The sequence below is a fragment of the Mauremys mutica genome, chromosome 14, assembly GCF_020497125.1.
Source record: "Mauremys mutica isolate MM-2020 ecotype Southern chromosome 14, ASM2049712v1, whole genome shotgun sequence".
In the NCBI taxonomy this organism is placed as follows: domain Eukaryota; kingdom Metazoa; phylum Chordata; order Testudines; family Geoemydidae; genus Mauremys; species Mauremys mutica.
Genome location: NC_059085.1, coordinates 22,918,626 through 22,943,589, shown reverse-complemented (window position 1 = coordinate 22,943,589; position 24,964 = coordinate 22,918,626). Strand labels below are relative to the sequence as shown.

The following is a 24,964-nucleotide window of genomic DNA, read 5'->3' as shown; positions in this document are numbered from 1 at the left end:
CTGAGGTAAGCATCCCCCAATCCCCTGCCACTGGCCCTGAGCTCCCTCCCACACACTCAAACTGCTGCTGCTGCTGGCCCAAGGCCAGCACCAGCCACTGCAGTAGTCATGAAGGTCATGGGAAGTCACAGATGCCATGACTTCTGTGACAAAGTCGCAGCCTTAAGCATGAATAAGTAAGGGCATCCATCCATTATCCATTTACAAAGACAAGGTAATGAAGAAGAGATGCTGCCATGGCAAGTTGAAAATTAAAACTGACCAGCTTCTTAAGAGATAAGTTTGCTTATCTCTCGCTTCTCTTCACCCACTCTGCTCCACCCTGTTTTAAAAAAATTAAGAGGGAAAGTGGAAGCATTCCTCCCTGTCAACTTACATTTGTTTTGGGGTTGGTTTAAGTTAAAATTTTAACAAGTTGATTCAGGAAGAGGCCAGACAAATGCTGAAGAGCAGGGCAAACGCTGAGCAGTCTCAACTCACTCAGAATAGCTGTAAAATGAGATTCCAGAATTTTTTTCTAAACCAGATTTCATAATATCGAAGGAGGGTCCACACTCTGGGAGAAAGTCAGTTGTAAAGGGCTCACCAATTCTGCCTTTACATTAGACTGATTACTGTATTTCAGACTCGAGAGAAATAGGCCAGTTACATTTTTACTGAGATTTATTAGTGTTACTTTCATAACTAGGCATACTAACAATAACTGTTTACCATGCAGTGTCACCAGGGAGGGGAAATGTGAACAAGTTTGGGCCTTCATAGAAGGTGATCCCTTGTCAGGATTTTTTCATGTAACTTTTGGTGCCCTCTGACATAATGCCAAAAGTGCTGTACAAGTCCAGTCCATCTGGCCGTGAAGGGAGACGTCTAGAACTGAACTGAAAAGCTAGACAAGCTTAACATTAAACTAGGGTAAGCAATTTTTAAGGTCTTGATGAGGGCTAGTAGCAACAACCACCTTAGGCAATTGAAGGGCTATGAGTTAATGGGAGTAAAATTGTGATTTGATTAGGCTTAATGTGCAGTCTTAAGCTGCTACTGTTAGTGATAAATTATTTTAATCAGCTCACATAGAGTGGTGCAGCCTCTAGGTTAGCCACAAAGGAAACAGCATGCCAGCCACCTCTACAAAAGTGCCTGATAAACACTAAGGAAACACAACTGATACTGGGCTTATGTTAGATGGGGTGCCTCCAGCTTTATAAGCATCAGAAGAAAAAAAAACTTGGGTTCTTGACATTAACCTTTTTCTTCACAATACCAATTAATTTTTGTTTTTAAACAATCAGAAAAAGGGCAACAGTTCCCATGTGACTGAAAGAGAGTCAAAGGCTGGCAATTCACTGATCCTTCCTCCTCCGTCCCTCCCCTCCCCAGCAGCTGAACAGAAACAAAAACCAGTTCATCTGTTACAAAGCAGTAGCTTGTCTGTTACAGTTCATGGTATTTGGCAGAAGTGTTGAACTCAACTATCAACTTAGAAAACCTCTGTTCCTGGGGAGGTGGTGACACCTAACTGCACAGTATTGCATCCACCAGATTGTCATCCCAATTGTTTTTCATTTGTGGCAGTTGAACTTAGATTCATACCAACCTAAAGAGCTATTTAATCAGTTTGACCCATTATAAAAATAGAGCGGTAGGGGACAATCTATCTTAACTTGTGCCAGGTTTTAAATATCTCTGAAAGCAGTGGATTTTGTTTTAAAGGATAATGTGGAAGACACTTTTTCTTTCTACTCTGACTAGTTTGCCATGCATTATTGTGATGCTTCTGTGCGCAAAAAAAAAAAAAAAAAGCAGTGGGTGGGGGGAAGAGACAGAAAAAAAGTAAAAATTTTCTTTGGGAAACTATAGCACTATTATCCCTCCAAATCTATCACCACTGTTGCAATGCCCTAAAAGTGATAGTACAGCACCTCATTAACATAGAAAGTCTTAAGGTATCCACTGCTGCTGAGCAGGTGCTTGCTGCTATACTCCACCCTTTGGAACCATATAAATAATCAAAGACTTCCAAACGAAATGGGTCCCACTCAAGGAACTTAACTGCTAATTATGAGCATATCATCATAGCTATGAGTGGAGCTATATCATGAATATTTATGTATCACTATGTCCAGTAGCTGAGAGCTTGTAAAACAGAACTATGGAAACCCCTGTTTTATAAAGATTAGTAAAATTCATTCTATGTTGTTGTGCTCGGAGGCAGTTCTGGTACCTAAGCACTTGCATGATACATAACATGAGGATGGCAAAAGTGGTGGGGGAAGAGAGAGACACATCCAGTCCTTTTCTCTCTGCTTCATCTCTAGCTCTAAGGCCTATAGCTCTTCCACAGCAGCTTATGCAAGGTTGACAGACATGCTCGGAAACCTTCTCAGCCGATTGGCAGCAGCAACCACATAAAAATGTTTCTGTGAACGAAACAGAAAAACCTAAATGTGAGCATCACTGAGCCAACGCACACTTTGCGATCAACAATTGATTTTTTTCAATAAGGGACTCCGGATAGTAAATGCAGATTTTTTTCTAGCTCCCAGACCTCTGCACTGAATACTACACAGAACAGCGTTCTGTTGTGTCACTCCAATATTGACTACACATTGAAGACAGGGTGATGCAACTACAACAACTGAAAAGTAGTGGGAGTGGAAGGTTCATGAAGTTTTCGAGGTACATTTGTAGCCTTAGTGAAATTGGGGGAACTAATTAGCACCAGTTCTCACATCTTCTGTTGCACCTGTCAGTCTTGGGGAAGCCAGCTAGCTCTAAGTACACCTCCTTTCTTCTGCAGCTCCTAATTAAATCAGGGTTACACTTAAAATAACACAGTCCCCTTCCTCACAGGAGAGTCTTGTAAATAAACTATCATAGGAACAGCTATAATGGATTAAATAGGTTACTCTCCTGTCTCTGGATAATAGCCAGCGTGTTACCAAACCACAGGCAACAGACATTAATTATAACACTTTAGGGACCCGAGGTGCCAACATGATCAAAGGAAAAGCAGCTATCTATGATTAGCGTAATGTTAACAATGCTAAAAGAGTGACACTTGAATCCTCTCCATTGGGAATCATGAAATGCTTTGTACTAGAGAATCCTCTTTGTGGCTGTAAAAGAGTGTTTATACAAAGAACAAAAGGCTGTATGCATCTGTTAGCAAATGTGGTATAAAATAGCTTGGGATGAAGACTTTTTTTAAATGCAACAAGTAGCAGTAATTCTGGAGTCTGGGCAAGTAAAGAAAGTTTGGTCTTCAGGGTCTAACTCATTAGCAAGGTTTTGCTACTCTCACTAGTGAGTAAAAACTGGGTTGGAGTTTGTCTTCTTCCTATAGGTTAAATGTTCCAGGGTTGTTGTGTCCCCCCTTATCAGAGTATGATTATTGATCACCTTTTATGGAAATTCCTACATATTTACTGAGAATGGTTCAAGAACTAGCAAGAGATTATCAGTGGTCCTGAAAGTATGTAATTTTCCTTCTGGCTGGATTGTGACACAAGAAGGTCAGGTAATTTTCCCAAGGTTGTACAGTGAATGAGGGACTCAGAATGGATTTGAACTCAGATTTTGCTTGGTCCTAGACCTTTCCGATGAATACTACACAAAATAACCTTCTGTTATATCATTCCAGTATTTTCTATACATTAAAGACAGGCTAATGCAACTATATCAACTGAAAAGTAGCTGCTTTTGCTTGGAAGGTTACATGTTTAACATCAAATAAATAGTGTCTGAAGCCTTTCAATTCCTGGAACTTTACACCTAATGTTTTTTGAAACACCAATAAGAAATAAGAGTAAAAATTTAGAAACAAAGTACCTAAACTCAGAGATGCCGTGACTTAAAAGAGCAAGTGAACTCTCAAATCTATAACTGCAAATACAATTCCCAAATTCATATTGCAAGGAAGATCTCCATGTTTAGAAGAGGACTATGTCAAAGAAGGAATAAGGGCCCTGCCTGCATTGAACTAGTACAATCACTCTTCTTTGGAAATAATGACAGACTGTGTCTATTTACCTTCCATTTTCTATGAGCCATGTAACTCCGTAGCAGCAACTGGGACTTCAGGCAAAGCTTGGATTTCTTGGCTTTGCCAGGCAGATCATTTAGCCACTCGTGTTTCAGACACTGTGCTGCGCTCATCCTGCAACTAGAAAATAAAATTGGTGAAGGGCTGTGCTGTAAATGTTGCTACCAGTATTGTGATTGACACAGAATCTCCTTGTCTGCTTGCAGTGGAATGGTTCAGCTGCTCTTCACTGATAGCACGTGTGAAAGGCTGTTTTTTCTAAATGAAAATAAAAGTAAACATACAAAAAAAGATGGGGGTAAGGCCCTTTATCGCTGCCAGGTATCAGCGTAGAGAGCCTGCATGACGACCAATTCTCACTCCTACCCTCCTGGTGGGACTAAGTGGTGCTTAGAGGTGTTTTAGGTTCTTCTGCACTTGGGTTTATGCCTGAGTATTACATAACCTTGTTGCTCTATTATTTGGATGTGATTTTGGAATGTGAATGGTAGAACACATGGCATTTATGTAGGACCGTGCCAAGAGCATCAAAGAACACAGAGATACTAACTTGTGGTGTTATGTAGTCCATCTCCCCTGACAATGCAAGAGCATTCCCTTCTGGATATTTAAGGAGGCTCACAGATGCCCACAAAAGTCAATTAACACTAATGAGAGCATCCATGTGTAAACAACAGGTATGGCTTTCAAGTATTCCTCCTGCAGCTGGCTGGAAACTTACAGGTTCTGTTTCAGCTTCAACTATCCGCACACAGCTCGTCTTTGTGTTCAGTACTTTGGAGATGTGACAGCCAAAAGGCTGATTTATAACAAACATAATTTAATTGTAATAACAACTACAGTATGTAGACGGTCAACAAGGTGCTCAATAGGAGATCATTTCCATGAGCCTTTGAAAACACATGGAGTACAAGAAAATCCTGGATCTTTTCTTTTTGGGCGTCCTTTGTGTAATTTTTTTTAAAAATTTGAACTTGCCTTTGAACTTCAATGTGAAAAGATAGGGCTAAGTCCTGCCTTTGGCTCAGCTGCCGCTCAAGGAAAAAGGTGTCAACAGAACTGATGGTTAGCAGCCTTGTGCATCATGTGAGCAGCCAGCCAGAATCCCTCCTGGTGAACAAGAATGTGCTAGGACAGAGGTCGGCAACCTTTCAGAAGTGGTGTGCCGAGTCCTCATTTATTCACTCTTAAGGTTTCGCATGCCAGCAATACATTTTAACATTTTTAGAAGGTCTCTTTCTATAAGTCTATAATATATAACTAAACTATTGTTGTATGTAAAGTAAATAAGGTTTCAAAATGTTTAAGCTTCATTTAAAATTAAATTAAAATGCAGAGCCCCCCAGACCGGTGGCCAGAATCCAGGCAGCGTGAGTGCCACTAAAAATTAGCACACATGCCATAGGTTGCCTGCCCCTGTGCTAGAAGCTAGGACAAGCTGTTGCACCAGGTCATCCCCTGCTGTCTCAGGAGGGAAGGGTTTGCTGTGGACTGGTCACTCCCCTTTCTCCAAGAGAGTGAGCCACAGCCTGCCATTATGCCTAGTGAGCAGCTGGCAGCTCCAGCAATGCTGCTTGCTTATAATAATAATTAGTAATCATCTGCCCTTAAATAGCATTTTTCATCCCCAGATCTCTTAAGTGCTCTGCACAACCTTCAAGCATTACTAATTCCTTTTTACAGATGGGAGTTTCTGAAGTTAAGATCGCACAGCAAGTCAGTGGCCGTCAGGAGCAGACGCCTTGTCTTCCGACTCCTATCCCTCTGCTCAAGTCCGCTAGATGACAATTACCCTTCCAGTTTAATGCCCGTCTTAACTTTCATTCACAAGTTAGTATTAAGAACTTTATTATTAAATCTCATTTGCATAGGTTAGCTGACAGCTTAGCCGTGGGAACTATAGGTGTGGGGGTGCTGCAGCACCCCCACATTTTACCCGGGGCCACTGACCCTAGGCCCAGGCCTCCTCTCCCCAGCCGAGGGCTTGGGTCCCAGCTGCTGGCCCTGCTACTTGGCCGCTGGCTCCATGCCTGGGTCCCTGCACCAGGGCCCCGCGCCCCGGACTCTGCTCCCTGGCCCTGCGTCCGGGGCTCAGGTCCCAGCCACTGGCTCCGCGCCCTGCTCCCCGGCCACTGGCCCGGAGCCCAGCTGCCAGCCTCTCTTCCCAGCTGCTGGCCCTATGTCTGGGGCCCCGTGCCTGGGGCTCTGCTTTTGGGGCGCTGGCCCCCCGCTCCTGGGTCCTGGCAGCTGGGGCTCTGTTACTGGCCCCACATGAGAGGTCCCGGCTGCGGGCCCCATGCCCTCCCCAGCCTTTGCTGACCCCTGTCTGGTTCCCCCCCTCCCGGAGACATGGTACTGCTCCTGGCCCCAGCTGGGTGGGGCGGGCGGATGCAGACAGTGGTAAGGGTGCTGGCTTCAGCACCCCCACTATTAAAAGAGTTCCAGCACCACCAGCTGACAGTCTGGAAAAAGCCAGGGTTTTAAGTGTTCCTGTTAACAATTTTCTCCTAGAACAATGCGAAACATTCCCATTATTGGTAGAAGGATTCACTGGACACATGTTCATCAAAGGAAGACGAGGCCCATGTAACTTCATTCGGCATCAGTATTTGACAAGCTGGGCCACATTCTGTCCTACAATACAATGTATACAGCTCCCTTTGACTTCAATGGGAGCTGAGCATACAACTCCTAGAGCAGAATTAGGCCCCAGATGGTTCTTTGTACCTATCCAGTGTATGGAAGGCACTTGGATTGGGAATAATGTCGCTTTCATAACTGCAGCTGCTACAAATCACCTTTTGTATTTTGAGAGACATTTTTGCAGTTTGTATCAATGCTTATAAAGAAGCCGAAGTGATGACAGAACTAGCTTCTGGACATATGTGAAAGGTTCTTCTTAAAACAAAACAAATGATTCCACATTTCCTCCGTTTAACCTCTCTTGCACCAGGCACAGTTACTGGGAGAGCCTTTACCTTGATTGAAATACACTGACGTTCTTTTAAAAAATAAGGTTTGTGTCACTACTGAACTGCCTGGTAGACACAAACATGGCAAAAGAAAAGTCATGGTACTAACATTCAGTGATTGGCTACCATACATATATTTAGCTAGGAAGGACTTTTTCTAAATGGTAGGACTGCCGTGGCAAACATAGAAGAAGATACCTCTTCTCCTTCACAAGGAGTTTGGAAATAAAGTCTTTTGCCTCTTCTGAGAGTTGTTCAAATGCTTCTGCATCAAAATCCCAGCTGCAGTTCACTATGTAATTCATTGTCTCTGCATCCGTTTCTCCTAGGAATGGCGATAAGCCACTGAGCCTTTAAAAAAGAGAGAGAGAGAGAGAAATGGGCAGCTAATAATGGGAAACGTGTATTTCTCCTATGTATCCTCACTGCGCTCTCTGCTGCTTTAGAATCACACCAGTCACATAGAAAAGAGGGTTCCATCTAGATACCATCCCAAAGGCCAGTGCAACGTCTGCTATGGTGGGGCTTGGGTCCTTGGCTCAGTCCCTAGCTACTCAGGTCAGTAGCACTAGGAGCATGGTGGCACAAGAAAGCTCACTCAGGAGGGAAGGAATGCTTCACATTGCCCATTTGCAGCTCACTCTGCCAACTCCAGGGTCAGAGTTAATGGACGTCCAAGGAATTGAATTCAATGCGATGTGAGCACATGCTCAATTGCTTTGTCAGTCAGGAATAGGACTGCTCACCTGCCTAAAGCTAAGCATGCACACAAGTGCTGAATTGAGGCCTAAATCCATATTTACTTTAGATTAAAATAGTGTTTGAAAAATATTTTCTTCAATTAGTCTTCTTTGTTTCTTAAATAATTTATGACTGGATTCACATACAATTTTTTTTTTGGCTTCTACATAAACTTAAATAAAAAATAACCCAGGCCATTGAAAACAGCTACCAAAAAATGTGATGCTGTGTAGGTAGAGAGCCCGTAGAGATCACACACACACACCCCCGCACCCCCATATGGCCCACAACCTAAACTCCAGGGAAGAATTTTAATCCCATGTGTGGCTGTGAAGTGAATTTTTCAGGCCCAGGAAGTAACTCCCCACAGGGCAGGAATAACTCGTGTGCTGGGTTTACAGTGGCTCCATGGAGCTGGGACCATGCTCAGAAGGGGCCCTGGCCTGCTCCGCTTGCACTGCGCCCTGAGACCCTGCTCCTCCCCCTGCCCACCACTCCCTCCTCTCAGCCTGCTGGCCGAGGGCTCCTCTCTCTCTGCCCCCCGGCCCCATCCCCTGCTCCTCTCTGCCCCCCGGCCCCACCCCCTGCTCCTCTCTGCCCCCTGGCCAGACCCCAATGCACCTCTGGCTCCAGGCCTGTGCAGCCCCACCTGTCTCCCTGGGGCTGAGCCGCCTGGCACTGGTGCCGAAGCCTGGCCAGTCTCAGCCAGGTGTAGGTGTGTGTGGGGGCAGGGGCAGGAACAGTGTGAAGTGCTTGGCTGGGCCCCTCCAGGCAACTGCATATTGAGGGCCAGAACCTGCCCTGGCTGATCACGCCACTCCCGAGGGGCTGGAGCAATTCCCAGCCCTGGGACCAGCCCTGGCTGCGCTGCCGGCTCAGCCAGCAGACACCCTCACCTCCCAGCAGGGCTGGTGAGTGCGGCTGGGAGGCAGGGCTTAGGGGAGTGGGTCTGTGGGGAGTCTGGGGAGGGTGCTGAGCTGTGAAGGGGCAGGGAAGTTCTCTGTATGTTGGGGCACTAGGGAGTGGGTGTTCTGTGGGGGGTGCTGGGCAGTTGTGGGGGGGCTGTGGGGAGGGGTGGTGTGCAGGGCGCTGTGCATTTGTGGGTGGATCTGGGGGGGGCTCTGGCCATAGGGAGTCAGGGGGTGTTGGACGGGGGGTGCTGTGTGGCCCATAGGCCCACCCCCGAGGGGAAGGGACATGCTTGCAGCACAGGGCCTGGCAGGCCACTGTGCGTCTGGCAACTGCCGGTTTGTAAATAGTGCCTCGCATTGGGCGGAGCAGGGCCGCCCCTACCATGCCATGCCCCATTGCCTCTGGCTGGCCCTTCGCTCCGGGGACTGACCTCCCTGCACCATGCTCCATTGCCTCCATGGGGGCCCACAAATATGTTTGGTGCTGGGCCCATAAAAGGTTAATCCGGCCCTGTTGTGTGTGTGTTGGGTGCAAAAGTCCTTTTGGATCAGGTTCCCAAGGGCCTGATTTAAATGAAAAGATAAAGTCTGAGACCTCAATAACTCATTGAAAGCAGAAGTTCTGTTATGTTTCAGGCAACTGATTACACCTTGTCTGAGTAAATGAAACTTGATTTGTTTTGTTTTTATTAACTAGACACCAAGAAGGCAAAGAGAAAACAGAAGGTTTAAGTATTTAGAATGAAGATTGATTGTTTTTCAGGTATTTCAAGCTGTGTAGCAGTGATGTTCACTTTCATTGGCTCTCTCTTTTGGGTAATGAAGTGAGTGCAATAAGGAAGACACACTCCCTAGATGGGAATCTCTGAATTGGCTGCATTCCAACTCTGAAAATACCTTCCATTGGCCTTTCTTATAGAGCATATGATGCCATGGCCATGACCCACACAGAGGCTTACTCACAGCATGTACGTGATGACGCCTACACTCCACATGTCAGTTGGGAACGAAACAAAGTCATAGTTCACCACTTCGGGAGCCAGGAATTCAGGAGTGCCAAAATTAACTTTCAGCTTCTCACGAGGTTTGTACCTTCATCAGAAACAAGAAGGGGCATCAGCACTAACAACAAACTAAGTACATGCACTGCACACTTGCAAAAAGAACTGTCATATTTTTCATACTGTAGCAAAGCCGGACAGGTACATTCTATATCGAAGTCTTCAAAGATGCAGAATTTCAGCCTGTGCATCCCCATAGAGAGTTTTTTATAATTCACAGTTACTTCCAATTAGTTTAATCAAATGTTTAAATGAATCAGCCATTTAAATCTGACCAAAATCAAATAAACTAAATCATTTTTATTAACTTTTTGTCTCTAGTGAATCACTCTCTTGGTGCATATTCCAACTTTGGCACTCTGCCTCAATTCACAAAGTCACAGTTATAAACAGCTCTTTATCCATCACTTAATTTTCCTAATTTAGACAGGTGGTAGTATGGCAGGAGAAGAAGCCAGAGAAAGACTCAGGACAATACAAATATGGTTGCAACTAAAAGTTGCATGATTACATTAGAATCACTGCCATGTCTTCTGGAAGATTCTGTATGCCCCATTGTGGTGATTTGGCTAATAAGATCAATCCAAGTCACAGGAACAGAGGTGGATGAAATAGGCTGAGGGCAATACAGTTGGTTTTCTATGTTATTGCAGAAAATAAATCTAATTGGAATAGCTAACATTCAGGCACATGTAACCCAACCTTTCACTTTTATAGATATTATGTTTGAGTGAGAAATCTCTGGCACAAGTCCTAAAGAAATCATCCTCAAACTAGAGAGACAAGGTGGGTGAGGTACTATCTTTGATTGGACCAATTTCTGTTGGTGAGAGAGACAAGCTCCATCCTCAATCCTCAAATTGGCAGACACAGGGCTTAATTCACGTTGCAGGTACGTGGTAGTGTAACCTACACGCCCCCATGTGGCGACAAGCTTTCCACAATGAGAGATCTATAGATTGTAATGGATTTTTTACCTTCACAGAAGGCAGCTTTAAACTTTTGCTGTGCTCCAGAGGAGACTCATGAGCAAAAGTTGTCCAGAAGATGCACTGAATCAAATTCCATTTTTAGGCAAGTTTGGAGATATTTTGCTCAGCAGGACCCCAAACCATAATTCACTGAGTAAAAGTGCTCAGATCACAGAGTTATGAGCACAGTATAAATGCCCAGATGGAACCCTGAGAAGGGACCATTATTTGATTTTAGTAACCAGCAGGATGGTTTTGCAGGCAATGAAAGATGTTGATAATTTGCTAGTTAATATAAGGAAGGGCACAGTCTTGCAGTCGTCACTCAGTAATAACTCCAATTAAAGTTAATGGAAATTTTGCCTATGTAACAAATAAGATCAGGCCATAAATGGTGGTTGTTTTTTAAAACACTACTTGCATGTTTCCAAACTGCCTTTAATGAAACTTTTCTATTGGGCACCCCTTTCCCTAAAGCTGTAATTTTGTTTTTGTACATTTTTTTCTATTTTTATAAAATCCTTTTAAAGAAAAAAAGCTCTTTGAGCTGAAATACATGGGTTTGTATAATGAGGACCCCACAGTGTTTAGAAAATATTTTTTTAAGTAAATATTATTATACTACCATAAGAAGTTGTTGCTTTCTTCTCGGGAGGGACTAACTCATGCCCACACATCAGTACCTCCTGTTTTCACTCAAATATCCCTCGCCCAGGGGCGGCTCTAGGATTTCTGCCACCCCAAGCAGGGCGGCACGCTGCGGGGGGCGCTCTAGTGGTCGCCGGTCCCACGGCTCCAGTGGATCTCCTGCAGACATGCCTGTGGAGGGTCCGCTGGTTCCGCGGCTCCGGTGGACCTCCCGCAGGCACGCCTGCGGCTGCTCCACCGGAACTGCGGGACCAGTGGACCCTCCGCAGGCACGTCTGCGGGAGGTCCACCGGAGCCGCCTGCCGCCCTCCTGCGGGATGCTGCCCCAAGCGTGCGCTTGGCGTGCTGGGGTCTGGAGCCAGCCCTGCCCTCGGCTTTTGCTTTTTCCATTAGGAAAGAAGATTATGCTTCATAGCTGCTTATGGTTTTCCCTCCATATTCTTATTTTTTTTCTGTATATAAAACAGGACCCTCTTTTCTGGTCACTGCATATATGTAATAATAGGCAAAGTCATAATGATGAGGGCAAACTGACTAGAAGAAAAAAATCATCTCTCTCACTGAACCACTTCTGGACAACTCTTTGGGGGTATAAAAAGAAATCAAACTGCTTGAAAAATGAAAGAACAGCTTATGGATTAAGATATAATGTTTACATAAAATTTCCTTTGGCACAACAGCTATGTATCATCTGGTCAAAGCAGGGCTAATGCTGGTAATATTTCATAAGGTGAAACATAAAGGGTCAAAAATTTATTTTAGAACTGTTTAGTGAAATCCAGGTTCCACTGAAGTAAATGGGACTTTTGCTATTAATTGCAATGGATCCAAGATTTTACCCGCTGGCTTTCCTCTAGTTCAGTGCAAGTGAGGGCAAAACATAGATGCAATGGTAATAGCAAGGCCTGTCAAGCCCCTGAGGACCAGGAAAGAAGGATGGGTCTGGGTTTTTATTTAAGTTAGAGTGGTCAGAATACGAGCGGCCCTGCAAGAGAACTGGGTCAGCATAGAATTGATGTAAACCATGACCTGTTGTTTACCTAATCAAATCATCTCTCCCTATGGAATTAAGTTAACATTTCCTCAGGACTCAACTATTATTCTGTTATTACAAACTCGTGGTCACTTGCTCCACTCTGTTATACCAGACTCTCAAAAGAGCTGTGCTCCTTTTAGATGTAGTTTCATATTAACTGGAGAGAAGGACCAGACCTAGCAGATCAGAGCTGCCACCTGCCCAGACATAGACCAAGGGATTTTTTTCACAGTCTCCATGGATGTTTTGCAGAAACCTTCCCATGGTAAGGGACCCACTCCTGAACCAAGGATATCATTGGCCCTTAACAAATGATAAGTAACAGCTCTGTTCTCTCCTCCTAGTCTTAGGGAGAGTATGTGGAATGGTGATCAGGGAGTATTCCCCCACATGCCTAGTGTTAAGTAAAAAACCTGGGGCAGGCACAGAAACAACCAGGCCTTCTTCTAACCATGTCCACGTGAGAGGCGTTAAATCCTGTACCATTTGGCAGATGTAAATGACCAATGTAAAAACTGGACCCCAACTCACATATGGTGCTGTCTATATGTCTCACAGCCTTTAAATACTGAACTATGTTAAACCAGAGCAACAGAAAGTGAGCATTGGTACACATTTCTTGCTTGACACATTCATATGAGTTTGACAAAGAAAACACTTGTCAAGCCTATTAGTCCCCTCTTCCTGCAGTTGCAGAAGTGTTCTAGAACATTCTCTAGTGTTTTGTCCATTCTAATTTTAAATGCCCCAAGAAATGGGGCTTCTATGTTTTCCATGGATAGCCTTGCTACAATTTAGTATCCCTCACTGTTAGGCTCAGATTGAGCATGCATTTTCCTTCCCTTAATTGCATTCCATTACTCCATCTTTCACCACTATTAACTGGACCAGCTAATTCCTCTCTCTCTCCTTGCTATTTACCCAGTAACTATTTATAGGTGGTTATGCCTCACCTTAGCTGTTCTTTAGCCAAGCTATCCATATTAATCTTTTTTGCCTTTCTTCTTAAGTCTAGCTCCCTGATCATTTTTATTGCTCCACTCTCAGCTTCCACCAATTAAGCAATATCTTTCTGGTAATGTGGTTCCTAGAAGTGAAAACAATATTCCAGGTGCAGTCACACCAGTGCCAAAAGAGGGATCACTACTGCCCTGCTCTGTGATATCTTTGTGCTTAAAGGCCAAAACTGCATTCTCCATATTGCAGCCATTTCAGATTGCAAACTCATAGCTAATCTATACACTCTCATCCCTTACCCTCATCCATGAGAAGCAAACATTGTGGCAGATGAGGGATAGAGACTGTGGGGTGAGAGCTGATCCATTGTATGCCAGTTTCAAATGGGATAGTTTTGTCATGCATTTTACTTTACGGACAACCATCTGTCTTGGGGGTTTTAGACTGAGGCCCAGCACTGCAGAATCTGAGCCCCTTCCATATAAAATCAATAGCAAAGGTGAAGTCCCTAATGGACTTCCTAGAGTCGCTGGAGTAAAAACTCTATTTGAGACATTACTGTGTGTAAACTAGAATACTAATACAACATTAGCCTGCAAAAATGGAAAAGACAACATGACAGTTAGTGCGCTAAGCTGCAAATTCATGCCTGCAGGAGCATTATTGCTTTGCTCCTTCATATTTCAAAATCACTTTAAAGTCACTGAAATGTGTGAACAAACATTCTTTCATCACAAGAATGAAAGAAAAGAAAATGTCAGTAGATTTTGAGTGGCTCATAATTGAACTGTCTTACCTCCTTGCTAAACCAAAGTCAATAATTTTAATCTGGTTTCCTGTGCGATTTATACACAATATGTTTTCAGGCTAGAAAAAGAAAAAAGCATATTTTTAGTTAAATAAATGAAAGTGAAATTGCACATGAGACACACTAACAAGAAGAGTAGCCAGAAACATGACCTGAAATGCAAAGATACAGAACAATTTCAGAGAAAGATTTTTAAAACAATGCTAGTTCACTTCTTTGTTGGTTCACAGCAGTGAACCTATCAGTCACATATGTCAATCTCACCTTTATGTGCTTTAATACAATGGTGGTTGTATTTTTTCCATTCATTTCCTAAGGCTCTGTTCTATCCTGGCACTATGTGTAGTATTCCATTATACTGATATAAATATATATTTGAGCCCAATTGTGGTCAGGGGCGGCGCTAGACATTTCGCCGCCCCAAGCAGGGCGGCATGCCGCAGGGGGCGCTCTGCCAGTCGCCGGGAGGGCGGCAGGCGGCTCCGGTGGACCTCCCACAGGCGTGCCTGCAGAGGGTCCGCTGGTTCTGCGGCTTTGTTGGACCACCAGAGCTGCGGTACCAGCGGACCCTCCACAGGCGTGCCTGCGGGAGGTCCATCGGAGCCGCGGGACCAGCGGACCCTCCGTAGGCACGCCTGTGGGAGGTCCACCGGAGCCATCTGCCGCCCTCCCGGCGACTGGCAGAGCGCTCCCCGCGGCATGCCGCCCCAAGCACGTGCTTGGCGTGCTGGGGCCTGGAGCCACCCCTGATTGTGGTGAAGGATAGTATGGTTCATGGGCTGCTTATGGGGTGCCTGGAGGGCTTGTATAGGAAAAATTACTCTATAAGTCTAGTTGGGAATGTTACCCACAGATCACTTGTTGAAATGCTTCCTTAATTTTTCCTCTTAAAGGGGAGAGAATCAATGATGTGGCAAAAGAAGCAGGGGAAAATATTCAGAGGTTTATTGATATCAACTTTTCCCCTCAGTCTGTTATTACCATGGGAGGGTGATTTTTGGGCCCCATCATCCTCCTAACTGGCTCAGTAAAATGTGACAGCTTGGATCTTGCCTTCAGGGATTTTATTCCTTACTGCTGCCATGGGGTGTAACTATTTTCCCAGATTTGTCCATAGCAAAGGTATCACATAACGTAATTGAAAGGGGTCCTTTTAAGGGGAGGACTGAATGGACACCTTTGTGTGGAATGCTTTAGCAAGTCAGGTGGCAGACGCTATAACACTGGGTTTATTCAAGAAAGTGCAGTATCTTGAGAGACCGGAATGCAAACAAGGAATGAGCCAATTACAGCTAAATAGTGTTTGCTTTTCCATCAAAATTAGATTTGTGTGTTCTTTTTTGGTGACATTTGCAGTCTCACTTGTCAGGAGGTTTATGGAGAGATACTGGGAAGCCACCTAGCTATGCAAGGCTCAGCACCTCATAAGACTAGGTCCTCAATCTAACTATTATATTTATTATAAATATAATAATTTCACATGGATATTGCAGTTGGAAAAATGTCCATTGAAACATCTTTTGTATAGAAAATTGGATTTTCAACTAAAGGAAGTTCTAAATAGGAAGTGGCTCCTTTCTGCAAATAATTCCAGCTTTTCACTGAAAAATCAAAAACAATTTAAATTATTTTCAAGTTTGGGTGTTTTCAACAAAAAATTTTTTTTCCACAAACCAAAACACCCACAACACACTTTCCAACCAGCTGTAATTACAGTAGCAACTGCACATCAACCACATAGGACTACCATTGTGCTAGACACTATATAAACATGTAGAAAATGATAGTCTCTATGCGCAAAGAACTAGTGGAGAATTGTCACTAGAGCATGTTAGTTTACAATGGCTCAGTCCCAGGCTGTCAGTGGGAGACACAGACAAGGACAAACATGAGAAGAAGCAAAAGAGAGGACAGGTCTTATAACACAAATAGAGGGGCTTCTAAACCCTCTATTTTGCAATTCTACACAGCTATGAAAAGCTTGTGATCTGAAAACTGTAAAAGCAGAGGAACCTGCTGTTTATTTAATCATCTTTAAAATAAGCTATTATATTTAAGAAAAGATTAAACATTAAAGAAAAAATGAATCTTCTAGGGTTAATTCATGATGGCCACTGAACTAAATTAGTTTATTTCATTACAAGATAAAGTAAGAGGAAGAGAAAATACCCTCTATTTGCAGCTCCCATACATATAGATTCTCCATACAGCACAACGTACAGTTTAGCCAAAGACCTGAGATCTGCAGCTACTGACCTTCAGGTCTAAATGGAGAATATACTGCTGATGTATGTAATGGACTCCTTCACATATTTGTTTGGTAAAAAGGATTGAATCCAACTCAGTTAGATGGTAGTTTTCATCTGTGATTCGGTCGAATAATTCACCGCCATCAACACTAAAATATTGACAAAGAGAAATGTGAAAAAATACACATATTCCTCATTAGATTGGGAGTTAGATGCCTAGGCACTCTGGAAAATCCCACTAGGCCCCATCTTCATCTTTAGGTGCCTAAGTCCCTTTAAAAATCTGGACCTTTGTCTCTCTCCTGCTACTCTTCTTCGGTCTCTCTGTTCATTCAGTTCTAGCCTCAAGGTATCTCCAAACATTCTCACTGCTAGTGGTACAAAGGCAGTTCCTGCCTTTTTGAACAGTGGTGATGAACCTCTCCACCAAAATCTTTCCTCCTTTTTGTTTCTAACTTCTCCAAAAAACAAATTGTTTTCTCTCTTCTTTGTCTCTCTTCAGTTCCCTCTCTCTGCTATTTTGTTAATTTAACTCTCGTACTCTTATATAACTTGCTAGATACAGTTCATATAAAAAATGCAGTTGTGTTGTATCTATGGGCCAGACCCCCACTAATGAAAAATAAAACATACTGATGTTTGTCTCTTAATAACAGACCTGTATGAAATCCCTCTATACGCTCTGGGATACAGCTGGTATTCTTACCATTTGTTTAAGTTCTGATATTGTCAAATATGTGATTTTCTCTTGAAGAGTTTGCTTCTAAATATGAAAGAAGCCTTCACCCAGGTTGGGAAACACTCATAGTATCCCCCTCCCCATCCCCCCCCCATGTATTTTTCTCCATTTCTACTACCGGCTTGATCAACCACCGAGTTCAAAAGAGCTGATAATTCTTCATATCATTTTAACTTACTATTCCATGATCAACGTGAGGTTGTTCTTGCATTCAAAAGCATCATAAAGCTGGATCAGATTCACATGATTTAACTGGTTCATGATGTTTATTTCATTTTTCACTTCCTCCTGAAACATTAAAAACAGGAAGATAACAAATAGTGACTAGCAACCAGCAGATGCTCCTATTGGAGCATGACCACAAACACTCTTGTGCGCATTCAAATACAAACATTCACACAAAAATTAGCCATTCCTCAAACATTCATGCCAACTGATCAGGGCCGGCTCCAGCACTTTTGCTGCCCCAAGCGGCGAAGCGAAAAAAAATAATATAAAGCCGATTGGCGGCACTTTGGCAGCAGCTCAATTATGCCACTTAATTCTTCTGTGGCAATTCGGTGGCAGCTCAAAGAGGAAGAGAGGGACTGAGGGACCCGCTGCCGAATTGCCACCAAAGACCCGGATGTGCCGCCCCTTTCCATTGGCTGCCCCAAACACCTGCTTCCTTCACTGGTGCCTGGAGATGGCCCTGCAACTGATTCCCTGCACACACCAATGTTAGTGTAAGCCAGTGGTTCTCAAAGTTTTGTACTGGTGACCCCTTTCACACAGCAAGCCTCTGAGTGCAACCCCCCCCCCACCAAATTAATTAAAAACACTTTTTAATATATTTAAGACCACTATAAATGCTGGGGGCAAAGTGGGGCTTGGGGTGGAGGCTGACAGCTCGCGATCCCACCACGTAATAACCTCATGACCCTCTGAGAGGCCACAACCCCCAGTTTGAGAACCTCTGGTGTAAGCAGACTGTGGATGAGCTCTCCCCTGACATCTAATGGTGAGCTGTGGAAAAAGACTTCAGAAGCTGATCTCATTTGCATGGACACACCCATCTTGCCTAGGTGCTTAGCATGATGGGACTGCTTGCCCAAATGATCACTTGTGGCCAGTGTTGGCTCCCCAGTCTCTTTGTTATCAGGGCAGGAGAAATAAAGGGATGCCATCCTTGTGTGAACCAAGGACAACAGAACTGTACCTGGCACACCCCAATGGAGGGGACTCACCCTCAAGTGAACACCACTTGCTAGGCAGGGGACATGGGTTCCAAAGCCCAATTAGTTGAGAGAGGGTGGGGACAGGTACTTGTACCTGCTGGTGTGGGCCTTGTTTTAGGGTCCTAAACACCATTTGATCCTTCCTCTCTCAATGGTATAATAAAAGATCTAATTTAGACTCAATTGAGAGTCTTGTTACACGCTGCAGAGCTGAAATCATTGATACCTACATCTAAGTATTAGACCTACTTTGGGAGAGTGTCTCTATTGCAAGAGACTTCCCAGTGTGCCCTAGCAGTGAGACTCCCCCACTAACAGCTGAAATCACTGAGAGCTGTGTTAAGTGTGTGTGTTGGGGGGCTGAAGACATCTTGGCAAGTGGGCAGCTGGCTGAGAGGCGCAACCAGCAGGGTGGCTGGCGGGGAGGCTGGCAGAGAGGTGTGACTAGCAGGGCAGCTGGTGGAGAGGCGTGGCAAGTGGCCAGCAGAGAAGCTGGTAGAGAGGGCCAGAGCAGAGCCCCACAGAGTCGTGATGATTGGCTGTTGGGGTGACCAGCAAGTGCCCAAGCAGTGCAGCATGTAAGGTGCCTCCTTAGCCCCTCCCAGCCCCGTCTTCCACACAGGGTGGGAGGTGAACTCTGCACTGGCCAAGGACAGGAACTGTGAATGGGGTACAGAGAAGGGACGGGCACATTAAGGGACTTCTGAGTTGCTGGACTTAAGACCCTGAGGGGAAAAGGACACTGCCCAACTTACTTGGGTGGTGGGTCTTTTGCTCGTGGTTTGTGTTTATGAGCCCTAGTTGCGGTGTTTTCCCAAATTAATACTGAGTTAATTCCCTCCTTTTATTAAAATTTTTTGCTATACTCAGACTCTGTATTGCCTCTTAGAGGTGCCCAGGGTGTGGGGTGTAATTGTCCCAGGTCACTGGGTGGGGGCTCGAGCCGGTTTTGTGTTGTATTGTTGAAAAGGAACCCATAGATACTGAACCCAGCCCTTTTTGCTGCTGGCTTCACCTGGCAGAAGGGATACATTAGTGAACACCAAAATAACAGGACATAAAACATGGTCAGATCAAACAGTCATATAGGATTCAAGCAAATATTTACTAAGGCTGGTTTTGTCATATTTGATACAACGTTGAGTGGGAAAATACTTTAATAAGAAAAGTGATGCACAGGTGCTTGTAATAAGCCAGATTTATAATGTCTGTCCATGGAGGTTCACAAAACCATACTTACCCTCTCCTTTGCTCCTTTCACTTTTATTATTTTGGCTGCCAGATTAAGACCAGTTGACACCTCTGTGCACTTGTGAACATGACCAAAACGCCCCCTGTTGATACAGAGAAATACACAGTAAAACAACTTTAAAGTAACTTGCTGCAGAAGCCTTTCAAACAACTATTCTTATCATTGATTAAAAATAGCCTGGTACAAAGTGAACAGAATCAGGTGGTCAGCAGCATGAATCTCCTCTTTCTCTCAGCTTATGCAGGATTAGTTTTATCTTTCCAGCCAGTTGTTCAATTCTTACATTAAAATATTATGCTCCATTTGTATTACTACGTTACACAATGACACGGTAACCTGCTGATATTCTTTTTTGGTTCTGTAATTTTACACTCCTGCTGTCCTTCAGTGATGCATAGTGGGGTATATTAACAAGGATATTTCTGGTCTGATCACATAACTTTTTAAATTACGTTAAAGCCAATAACTACAAGGCACGCATTTATTGCATGCTCCTACCTCTCCCACGCACATGATTTTTAAGCACCATCTTTTCTGCCATTGCATCACCATCATGCTTGGACCTATTAGGCCATATTTGCACTTAACTCCACGAGGAAATCACACTGTCCCAAATAACAACTAAGTGCAGAAAACTTAAAGGACTGAAGGGAAGTGCTCACCTCATGAGTGAAGCCTAGATGCCATGTCAAAATAATGTCAGTTTGAAAACTCAGCCATTAACACCCTTTAAGATGCTGTTCGGCTCTGAAAAATGATTCTAGAAACAGTATAATGGTGTTCCACATTCAGCAGCTCAGTGACTTCAATGTCAAATCTAATTGTTGTACCAACCAATAGATGATTCTCCTAACTTCCAGCTGTGCAAAATCAGAGTGGAATCTGAAAGTCAAGTCATCTTCTGCCTGGCTCACACATCACCAGCAATAAAGACTTTGCAACTAGAACATGGCTGACAATTCTGCCGAGGATGCACAAGCCAGAAAAGAATCCATCTCATTTGCTCAGAGCTGCAATATTCTGCAGGGCTAACAGGAACGGAGAGAAGCAAACATTTATTTAATCAATACAGTGAGCAGCTATGAAAATCCACCAAGTAAGAAGGTGCAGTGACTTTATTACAGTCACTTTTCTCACCATAACTGCGCTTTACAAGCTAAATGGAAAATGAACTCTTGTTATTAGCTGTTAAAGTTCATAATGCCACAGGAAGGTTTTATTCAGTGATTTTAAAAACAGTATTTTGAATACTAGCCAGCCAGTGATTCTCAAACTTCCCATGGAAGTTTTCTCCATTGGTCAAACTGCAAGACTGGACAGGATTATGAGGTCATCTGGCAAGTCTCCAATGGTTAACGACACACATTAGAACCAGTGACATGGCATCAAGCAGAACTACACAGATTATAGAAAATGAAGGGAGCTGAAGAAGAGAAGAGTCCAAGTGATTTTCTCTGAAAACCTTCTGGTTCCATGAGCGAGAGAAGCCAGAAATACTGGAAGTGAACTGTTATTTGTGTGACTGGTCTGAAGCTGACAGTTTTGCTTTTGTTGGACATTGAGCCACTTTCTAGAGGGGGGTGCGGGGAGCTGTATGTATGGAATGTCTTGCATCTCCCAGAGAGAGGGTTAATCTTCGTGGATGGAGACTAGCTGGAGCAGCAAGAAAGGTGTTAAATGAACAACGCAATGGGAGGGTGTTACGGCAGCAAATATATTACAAATTTAAACTCAGAGTCGTGAACAATTGAACCAATGTAAAAAGGAACGTAAAGAGAAGAAATTTTCAAGTGCTTACATACCACTGCTAGGAGTCTGTATAATAAGCAAGAAGGATTGGAAATTCTCAATGATAGAAAGAAATGTGATATAATTGGCATTACTGAAATCTGGTGAGACAATTCACATGGCTGGAATGTTAAAATCACTGGCTATAACCTGTATAGGAAGGCCAGAGTGGGTAAAAGAGGGTGGGGGGGCTGGCATTCTACACTGAAGATAGCATTATCTATTCTAGAGTTATTGATAACGCAGAAGCACAGAGTCTTGAATGCATATGGATCAATGTGCTAATTAACAAAGCCCAGGTGGAGGTCTATTACAGACCAACAAACCAAACTGTTCATAATGTGTAGAAAGAAAAACGGCGTTATTATGGGGGACTTCAATTTGGGAGACATATGCTGGATGTCTCGTGTACCTAGAAGTAAAAAATCATCAGAGTTTCTAAAATGTGTAGATGATTACTTTCTAACACAAACGATATTGCACCCTACACACAAGATAATTCTGTCTTGGACATCATGATGACAGATAAAGAAGAATCAATCACTGCATTCGAAGTTGATGGCCGACTAGGGACCAGTGATCATGACCTCATTATATTCATTAGGGGAAAACAAAGGACAGTCTGGTGCTTCAAAAGAGATAATTTCACAAATCTGAGAAAATGATGAGTTAAAGTGATCAGGAGGAAAAGTTTAAACAGAAAAATGGGAATGAAAACTGGGAGTTCTTTAAGAAAAGTTTATTAGCTGGCCAAAAATCTATGATTCCACATTAAGAAAGAGGACAACTTTCGCTATAAGCCCCTCCAGGTTCAGTGGTGAAGTGAGGGCTACAGTTATAAATAAAAAGGGAATATAAAACAAATGTAAAAAAAGGAGAAATAGATAGCACTCAACATAAAATATAAGTTATGAAATATCAAAAATTAATAAAGGAAGCCACAGACATCAGGGAAAGATCCATGGCTGGCAGGGCTAAGGACAAGAAGAAGGAGTTTTCTTAGGAACAAAAGAAATCCTGGCAATAGTATAGACCCATTACTGGATGGAGATGGTAAAATTCTTAATACTGATGCAGAAAAGGCAGAAGTGTTCAATAAATATTTCTGTTATGTTTGGAAAGAAGCAAGAAAATGTACTCATTTCACATGAGGATGTGGAAGTATCTTCCAGTCCATTAATAACTAAGGAGAATGTTGGACAAACAGTGACCAGAGATAGACATTTTTAAATCAGCAGGTCTGGATACCTTGCACCCAAGAGTTCTAAAATAGTTGGCACAGGAGATCTCCAACCCACTGGTGTTAATGTTTAATAAATCTTGGAATACCAGGGAAATTCCTGAAGACTGGAAGGGTGCTAATAGCTGTGCCATTATTCAAAACAAAAACAACAACAAAAACCCCAAGCAGTATGACTCAGGTAATTACAGGCAGGTTAACCTGGATCAGTCCTTGGCAAAATAATGGAAAAGCAAATTAATGGATAAGAATATAATTAATGCCAGTAAACATGTTTTTTGGAAAATAGGCCTTGTCCAACAAACCTTATTTCATTCTTTGAAATTATAAATTTGGTGGATAAAGATAACTGCATAGATGTAATATAGTTAGACTTTTGTAAGGCAACTGACTTAGTACTGCATGACATTTTGATTAAAAAATTAGCACTATCCAATATCATTAGTGCACACTTTAATGGATTAAGACCTAGCTAACTCCCTTGAGTATTTCTAGTGGAGTGCAGTATTAGGTCAACACTATTCAATATTTTCATCAATAATTCGGAAGTAAATATAAAATCACTACTCATAAAATTCGTGGGTGACAAAGATTGGCGGAGTGGTAAATAATGATGAGGACAAGGCACTCATACACACAGTCTGGATCACTTGTATCCATTCTAACAAATGTATTTTAATGCAACCAAATGCAAAGTTACACATCTAGGAACAAGGAAGGTTGGCCATACCCACAGAATTGGGACTGTAAACTGGAAAGCAGTAACTGAAAAGGATTTAGGGATCATAGTGAACAAGCAATTCAACATGAGCTCCCAGTGCGACTCAATGTCAAAAAGGGCTAATGTGATCTTCGGGTGTATAAACAAGGAAGTAGTGAGTAGGGAAGTGATTTTACCTCTATATACAGCATTGGTGAGACAGATACTGAACTACTGCATACAGTTCTGGTGTCCACATTTTTAAAAAGACATCAAAAATTGGAGAGTAAGACTTAAGAGTTCAATCCATTCATCTTATCAAACAGAAGATTGAGTGGTGATTTGATTACAGTGCACAACTACCTTCACAGGAAGAACACCAGGCATTAAAAGGCAGGTTGGTCTAGCGGAGAATGGCATACCAAAAAACAATGGTTGGAAGCTAGAACTGGACAAATTCCAATTAGAAAAAAGGCACACATTTTTAGCAGTGAGGGTGATTAATCATTGAAACAAAATACCAAGGAAAGTGATGGCTTCTCCATATCCTGATATCTTCAGATCAAGACTGGATGTCTCTCTGGAAGATATGCTTTAGTCAAACACAAGTTATTGGACTCAATATAGGGGTAACTGGGTGAAATTTAATGCCCTGTGATATACAGGAGGTCAGAGTAGATAATCTCATAGTCCCTTCTGGCCTTAAACTTTATGAATCTATTCATTTACATGGTCATTTAAGAGCTGCAGACCTATATGTGTCACCAAGAGCATCCAATAACAACTATGTATTTGTAGATCCTCTGTGGGAAATGGGTAATTGTAATCATCCTAATAACTCTTTTTCTGTGTATTTCAGCTACTGCAGCGATGTTGCTAACTGCACAGCATTACAGAGCCACAGACTTACCCTCCTAATACTTCATGCCGGCACACTGAGTAGCACGTTGTTATCTCTGTTTGTTTGACACTCACTACCCGATGTTCAAAGGGAGCAGGAGGAGGAGGGCTGTCATCTACATAGGAGACAGTTCATTCATTGATTTGGTTTTCCACAAATCTTTGCACATTACTATCATCATCCCCCGCAGTATTTTCACTTCCCAGGATACAGCTGTATCAAGATGCCAACCAAGGGCAACCTGATAGGTTAGCTAACTACAAACAGGCCCGTACCACCTTGTTAGTGGGTGTACGCCTTTTGGCACCTCACTCACTCTACACCTCGACAAAGGTAACATTCATCATACTCCCACCACCTCGACTATACCTGTCCCTCAGAGAGTCTCCCCAAAGCCACTCTGACCACTGAGAATGGCATCATCACCACAGTACCATATTGCTTTCTGGAGCAAATGCAAACACAAATATGGTTCTCCCCCATCATAGCATTGTCCAGCACAGCTGTGGGTGAGCAGCCTGTATGGGGGAATACCAGAGCGCAACGTGAGCACTCAGGATATCTTAGATCCAGGCAGGCAATTGTTAACAATTTGCTTTTATCAATATTCAAAACAAAAACCCTGGAATTTAATAAGGCTCCCATCTTTCTTCCACCTTTTCACTTTACTAGGTCCCCCATCCAGCAAAGCACTTAAGCATATGAGTCGCCCCACTGTCTCCATTGAGTGG

At 43.2% G+C, this 24,964-nt stretch overlaps 1 protein-coding gene across 1 annotated transcript in view; it reads right to left on the bottom strand.

Annotated features, from left to right (window-relative positions):
• Positions 1 to 422: 422 nt before the first annotated feature.
• Positions 423 to 24,964, bottom strand: part of MYLK3 (myosin light chain kinase 3) — a 39,743-nt gene continuing 15,201 nt past the window's right edge. Inside the window, exons 6-14 of the mRNA XM_044987680.1 lie at positions 24,243 to 24,348; positions 19,593 to 19,686; positions 17,314 to 17,423; positions 16,404 to 16,545; positions 14,136 to 14,206; positions 9,630 to 9,758; positions 7,213 to 7,365; positions 4,030 to 4,162; positions 423 to 2,417 (exon numbers count right to left, since the gene is read on the bottom strand). Coding sequence (XP_044843615.1) covers positions 2,346 to 2,417; positions 4,030 to 4,162; positions 7,213 to 7,365; positions 9,630 to 9,758; positions 14,136 to 14,206; positions 16,404 to 16,545; positions 17,314 to 17,423; positions 19,593 to 19,686; positions 24,243 to 24,348 — 1,010 coding nt within the window. The 3' untranslated portion in view covers positions 423 to 2,345. The remainder of the gene's footprint in view (positions 2,418 to 4,029; positions 4,163 to 7,212; positions 7,366 to 9,629; positions 9,759 to 14,135; positions 14,207 to 16,403; positions 16,546 to 17,313; positions 17,424 to 19,592; positions 19,687 to 24,242; positions 24,349 to 24,964) is intronic.